This window comes from Apostichopus japonicus, chromosome 6, assembly GCF_037975245.1.
Source record: "Apostichopus japonicus isolate 1M-3 chromosome 6, ASM3797524v1, whole genome shotgun sequence".
In the NCBI taxonomy this organism is placed as follows: Eukaryota; Metazoa; Echinodermata; class Holothuroidea; order Aspidochirotida; family Stichopodidae; genus Apostichopus; species Apostichopus japonicus.
Genome location: NC_092566.1, coordinates 8,766,107 through 8,773,218, shown reverse-complemented (window position 1 = coordinate 8,773,218; position 7,112 = coordinate 8,766,107). Strand labels below are relative to the sequence as shown.

At 38.1% G+C, this 7,112-nt stretch overlaps 1 protein-coding gene across 1 annotated transcript; it reads left to right on the top strand.

The window, feature by feature from the left end:
- The first annotated feature begins 953 nt into the window (after nucleotides 1-953).
- LOC139968880 (uncharacterized) lies at nucleotides 954-6,305 on the top strand. The gene is made up of 2 exons (XM_071973485.1): nucleotides 954-1,085; nucleotides 2,278-6,305. Exon 2 carries the CDS (start codon nucleotides 2,295-2,297, stop codon nucleotides 4,485-4,487), a length of 2,193 nt encoding a protein of 730 aa, XP_071829586.1. The 5' UTR covers nucleotides 954-1,085; nucleotides 2,278-2,294; the 3' UTR covers nucleotides 4,488-6,305.
- The last annotated feature ends 807 nt before the right edge of the window (nucleotides 6,306-7,112 follow it).

Below are 7,112 nucleotides of genomic sequence, written 5' to 3'. Positions count from 1 at the left end.
GTTCATAAATATTGCCCAACAGCACCGTTCACTTCATTATCGGGATAAGGCAACTAGTGAAATATTTTGATCAAAGGTTCATATATTTGCAATGTATTTTCCTATTTAACTGCAGAATCCTATATAATATTGGTTACTTGATGCATGATAATGAGTCGGGAGATGAAGATGTTGCAGTGTGAAATTCACCTGCCATATTCTCACAAATTCGAGCAATAAGACCAAAATTCACGGGAATATATTACGTAAACAAAATGATGAAGGTTCATGATAAGAAGTAGCCGTTAGTACAAGATTACTACAGTGCGTATGTCACTGCCCCTGCAGCACATTAATGTGCTAGAAAGTTGTGTTATTGTCCCCATGCAAGTTCATACTTCAGGAATGTTTTTACACCTTTATGATAATACACCTGAAACATTCTACGTACCTCCCTACGCCATTTAGAGGTATGATATTCAAACACCACTGAGATTATTGTGCAGTCGGTTGTTTCAGTTGATTATAGGTCATAAACAATTACATTGTAAAACGTCACCCTTACATATATGCAGTGCGTTACCGGAAGATTCGGGTCAACAGGAGGAAAAGTAGAATGATGGAAACTTAAATACAGAAAACACCACACACAGAGACAAAACAATATAATAGTCTTTGTGCTTTTGTTTGGAAGAAACTGCATGTAGCTTGAATTAATACACTGTAGACTTATAGTCTGGGATAACCTACTTGTTTTTGAAGAAGTATTTTGCCATATTGCTATTTTAGTGTACGTGTAATGGTTGCAATGCTGTTTTTGGTTACTTGACAATTGATCCTATGACATTATTGGCCACACAGGCGCAACAACCCATATCCAGGCACGTGTATATACCAAGTTTGAAGTCCATCTATTTTTATCCTGTTGAAAATACCGGTTTTGCCTAGCACATAAGTATAGTACACTTGCGTAGGCCTACGTGTAATTAGCGAACAGAAACACAAGGTAAGAAGCACACGAAGTTGTATTTGCGGACACGTGCGGAAAGTGGATGTGAGGAAACCCGTTTAACACCATCCACTCAAACACGAAAATCCGTTCTCAGGTGAGTTAAGTTATTCCAGTCATGAAAGCTACCTGGTTAAGTTTTATATTAAGATAATGTGCACTTCTGCTGTACCCATACAGTTGTTATCATAGAGACAGTATACTCACAGTACTGTTATATTAGCTTAGGTAACTATAGTATAGTATCAATAGACAAAATATGCACGTGAAAGCAATGTTTGGTTATAAAATAATGCTTTCTCGAGAACACGACAACAGTCCGATCTCAACTTTGATTTTTTTGCCGAAGCAAGGTGGTTCAACAAGGACCTTGCAGATTCTCTTTGGCCGGAGTCAACATTATTGTTTGAAATTCAGACAGTAACTTGGTATAGGTAGATCCTCCATTGTAAGTAAAGACGTATTATTGATAGTTAAGGTCAAAGGTCAACATAATTATACATAGCGGCAAGTAGATAGATTCTCCATGGTAAGCGCAAAAACATTATCGAAAGTAATTAATGTCAAAGGGCATTAGAGGCAAAAACGTTTACATTTTAAAACTATGTGAGCACTTTTAATCAAAATGTTCATCTTGGTTGAAGTCCATATTTGATCAATAAATACTGTGATATAAGTACATAACCTTATAAGTGGAGGTCAAAGATCATTTGTGGTCAACATAGGTATTATAAAAACCTTCCTAACGTGATAATACAAAAAGTACATCTTCCTTGAAGTTCATACTTGGAATGGAGGTTCACTTGTATGCAGATGTCAATGAACTGTACATAGTTGATATGTAAGTCCGAATTAATACTTGCTGAACACTTGAAGTCAAATGCACTTACAAACCTTGTGTACAGCTGTGTGCAGTTTTCAATACTATCATATAACATATGGCATGGTATCGCTAAACCGTTCGATTAACTGGTTGATTCCTTATAGACGGCAGTTGGAATGTTTGCGATAGTGGTGATATATATGTACATGTTTATGTGTGCTCTTTACTGTTTTGCATTCGGACCGAGGACTTGAACAAAAGAATTCTTGTATTACACTTATGTATCTTATATTTGTACTTGTTCAGATTTTACACTAGTCCAAAGTACTACATTTGGTATATGAACTTCATGTTAGTGCACTCTATTGGGTGTGTAAGCCTATGGAAATTGACGAGGTCAGGCAATGGCATTCTGGTTATACTTTCAACAAATATAAGTTGTCAATGTATATTTTTCTTTCGACAGCGAGTTTATATCACAAAATGGCCACTGCGAAAGTGTTGGATGATATCGATGAGAAGTTTTGTCAGTGTTGTGTTTGCTTTGAACAATATAAGAAACCAAGGCAACTACAATGTCTCCATAGATACTGTACAGAATGCTTGGAGAAAATGATCGACAAAAATCCTACTGATTTCAAATGTCCGTTATGTCAGGAAAAGATCGATGTTCCAAAAAATGGCGTAGAGGGCTTTAAGTCAGACTTTTACATGAACGAAATTCTAGATTATATTAAAGTTAAAAAGTCTCTGATTGAAGATCAAATTCTTATTTGCGGTGATTGTTCTAAGCAAACCAAATCTTCAGCATACTGCTTCAAGTGTACTGATTTCTTGTGCGAGGATTGTCATGAATATCACTTGAGCAGGAAAAGTTTACAGGAACATAGGCCGCATATCCTATCACTGGAAGATGTTGAAGCCAAAAATATCACCCTTGAAAAGTTATCCATTTTGAAGGAAGCTCCCAGGTGCCAGACTCATCCTCAGAATCAGTCACAGTTATGTTGTAAATCTTGCGCAAACCGCCCAATTTGTTTGACCTGTACCTACGGAGAACACAAGAATCATGATATTTATGACGTCACAGAACTTGCCAAATCAGAAAGAGAGAAATTAAAGAGGCAGTTAAAGGCCCTTGATGAGTGGAAAGACAGAGTTTATGAAACATTCTCCCAAATAAAACTGACTGAAGACGAAATTGTCACTAATGCCGCCAAACATTTGGACGATAGTACAAAGAAATACAATGAAAGGAAGAGTCGTCTGGAAAGTACACAGCGAGATATTCAACGAAAGATAGAGTTTGAAAGAAGAATAATCACACGGAAACTAGAAGAAAATGTTACACATACAGACCAGGAAATGGCACGGGACATAAAGCAAATTCGAAAGAAATACGAACAAATTAAAAGCAATCATCGCACAGAGGCAACTATAAAGTCAAACGCATTGAAGAAACGTTCAAAACAAGAACAAGAGGTTGTAAATGCAAAACTCAACCAACTCGATCAGGAGTTGCAAAAAGTTTGTACCGAAATAGAATCTGAGAAGAGAGAGAAGCTTCTTAAATTGGAGAAACAATTTTCGGAAACAAATTGTGCGATTAGAAAATTTGAAAATGTCACTAAAACAGCCGAAAACGTTCTTTCGAGTCAGGATGATTGGAATGCAGCGCATAATATTGAAGCTATCTGCCAAGCCACAGAGCCGTTGATTCAGGATATGAAAAAGGACTATTCCAATGTGGCAAAACTAGCAATTTATGAGAAACAGCGAGAAAAAGGACACTTATGCAGCACTGAAGCCACTGTGGTTCACGTTGATGGTATCAAAGCTGCCGGCTTGTATATCAATAGTATAGCATGTACACGGAATGATAGAATCGTTATCAGTGGAGGTACATCAGACAAACAAAACTATATCAGTTTAATGGACATGACAGGCAAAATTGTAAGTTCTAAGCTTGGCACACATTTCAATTCAATACTTTTCTCACCTGGCTGTTACTGTGCTCTTGTCCATAAGTTAAAAATTGCTGTTGCCTGCCAAGAAGATGGAATAGCTCTGTTTGGTATAAGTGATGGTTCATATTTGAACAAGCACCTGGGTGATTTCATCCGAGGATGGTCACGATCAAAACAGCGAGTTGCATGCATCGCTTCAGATTCTGTCAGCAACTCCATCATTCTAGGCATCTATAAGAACAGAAATCTGTACGTGCTTGATGAGAGCTTAACTTATAAGCACACCATACGACTTCCAGAGATAATAGCGTGGCCAGCCGATCTAATTGTCCACAATTCAAACATCTTCGTTTGTGATAAAGAAGGGAGACAAGCGTGGGCTATAAATATGAAAGGTGATACAATTCACGAATTTCAAAAACCAGAGGTCAGTAATAAGTGCAACATACCTGTCAGTGTTTGCTCAGACGGGAAGGGCTTCATTTATATTCTATGGAGGGAGAAACAATTCTCCTGTGAACAGCGTTGTGTCGTTGTTCAGTACAGAGGAGACAACAGTGCCATAACCAAAGAATTTATGCCATTTTTCTCGGATGCGGTGTCTTTATGTGTAGCATCAGGCTCGAAAATCGAAAAATCAAAGCCTAAGCTCTTGGTAATTACCTTTCGGTCTGCAAGGATGCATATCTTTGACCTGAATGGGAATTGACATTTATTTTTTCTCAGTACTAAACGGTACTATCATTCAACATTCTGCAGGGTTTCATTACTCCTAAACCATCGTATACCTTCGATTTAGTTAGTACTTTGCTTCTAACATAATAATGATACGCTAAATTACGTACAGTAGCGTTACGCCAAAATATAATATCTTAGTTATCTTTCATAAAGGCTATAACGATTTGGATCCGGTCTGTATTTTGGATACCGGTTACAAATTTAGTCCTGTAGTAAGTGATTAACTATTAAACGAGCTAGAATGGATTATGAGGTATTGTGATCAAGAGGCATTTTTTGTCAAGAATGTTTGCGGCAGCAGCGCTTAAAATGCTCTCATTCACTCAACTTTAGATCATTTTGACTATGAAAATTGGTGAAAATATAGAGTTTGGAGTTTATGACCGAAGTGAGGTATTTCGGCCATTCTTAAGGTCATTTGATGTCATTCGAAGGCATTATTTGCAATTCACTGAAAATGTTACTACTCTCTCCATTTTGAGGCAACAACAGTTCAAACAGCTTAATTCGAACTTGAATGTTCTACTATTGTCTAAAATGGTCCTACTTATTCAAATATTTATATCGAAAAAGTTCGGTCAAAAATTGCAGACTATTAATAAAGAGGTAATAATTGAACTGTATAGATATAAAAACTCCAAATTTGAGACAAAACTTTAAAATTTGGTAAAAAGGTCAAACTATGAAAACAAAAAGTTAAGCAAGCGGTAGACGAATATAATACGTCGAAATTGCAAGGTCGACATTTAAAGGGACAAGTCGAAATTTCGATAAACATGATAATGAAATCGAATCAGAGGGACTTTTGAAGGTGAAAATTTGACGTTTCCATATACCAGTTAAAGGCATGGAAGACTCGCCACAAATCGTGTGCCGCCCTCTGAAAAGTTAACTTTGCGTTGAAGTTTTTTCTTCTTGTCGCTACAAAATGCAGACAGTAATGAAACGCGATACCTTGTTATCTTTAGCTGGACCTGAGCTGTCCATCGCTGCTATGTACACTGTGTTGTGAGTATTTACCTCAGCCTGTATGTATTGACTGTACACTAGTGTCTAATTACCGACGGTAGCAAGCTGTGTGTGTATTTTCTGGGATCGATGGTGGTGTCTAGCACTGCTGTTACACCTCATTCGAAACTAGGTCAAATTACCGGCATCGGACATTTCTTTGTGCGCGAGTCTTCACTCCCTTTAGTGGAACATCCGAAAGTATTGAAATTTGAAAATAAATATATTGAAATTTCCATCATCTCATTTGTATGTATCTGTTATTTTTAGCTTGGCCTGAGAATAGCTGTAGAATACCCCAAACCCCTCTTTCACTTCTTGATATAGCTTTCTTCGTCACTGCTCTGTATTTTGGACCCCATTGGAACACGTACGGGAGGGACGCGGACCACATCAACAGTGTCAGCAGGTTTAATCCCAAACATAGAAAAACACAATAAAATTGGATGGACTTAGAACAATATATGAGGTGGGGTTCAAACAACAATTTGTGTGAGTTTGTGTGCGCGTCAAATTGGGTCAATCATGCGAACCAAAGGAGACATTTTGACATAGTATTGCTAATAAATCAGAAATATCCATCATTTTAAAACTGAAAATCTTTAGTTTTTGGGAGACCAGACTGTTGAGGGGAGGGTTGCGTTTGTTCTCCATGTCCCACGGTGATCTCATTATCAAATTTGAACTTTTGTCATAAGCAGATGCAATTAACGTCGTCCCTGATATTGTTACACCCTGGGGTGTTCGGGATACGTGTTAAATATTAACTAGAAACCTTTCTTGATATTTTTTTTTTTTATTGTGTGTGTACATTCATAGTATAGTTCCCTCACTGCGCTTATTGTATGTGCATGAAACTCAGAATCAGTTGTTTATTTATTTTTTTCATTTTTACATATTTTGCTATATCTTTTAAGACATCTTAACGTATAGAAATGTTAATTATATATAGTTTGTGATAACTTACTAACGTTTGAAGTCTTTTTAGTGTACGTGTAATGGTTACAGCGCTGTTTTTGGTTACTTGACCTTTGATCCTATGACGCTGTTGGTCACACAGGCGCAACCAGTGGCGTAGGAAGATACTTTTGAGTTGGGGGGGCTGAAGACTGATGGCCGGCCTGGGGGAGGGGTCTAAGGGGAGGGGGTGTCCCCCTCCCCTTTGGAATTTTTTTGTATTTCCAGGTGGCCTCAGATGCAATTTGGTGCAATATAGCACACTTCAACTCCCACTCCATTTTGTAAAGAATTTTGCATTTTCACCTGGCCTTAAATGCAATTTGGTGCTCCAAATGAGATTTTTTTCTCATTTGGAAATGAAAAAGGGGTTTTCTGACTTGCGGAGCGGGGGGGGGGGCGGAATGATACTTCCGCCCCCCCCATATTTTTCACTGGGGGGCTGGCGCCCCCGCTAGCCCCCCCGGTTCCTACGCCCTTGGGCGCAACCACCCATGCCCAGGCACATGCGTACCAAGTTTGAAGTCCATCGGCCTTACGAGGAAGGAGTTGCTTGCAAAACGCTTTTACGTACAAGATTAAAAATGTTGAACTTTGACTTCCTTTGATTGCGTGAGCTTTGGCTTTTTAA

Excerpts from the sequence above, each read along its gene's own strand:
- LOC139968880 (XM_071973485.1), top strand. The coding sequence starts at position 2,295 with ATGGCCACTGCGAAAGTGTTGGATGATATCGATGAGAAGTTTTGTCAG.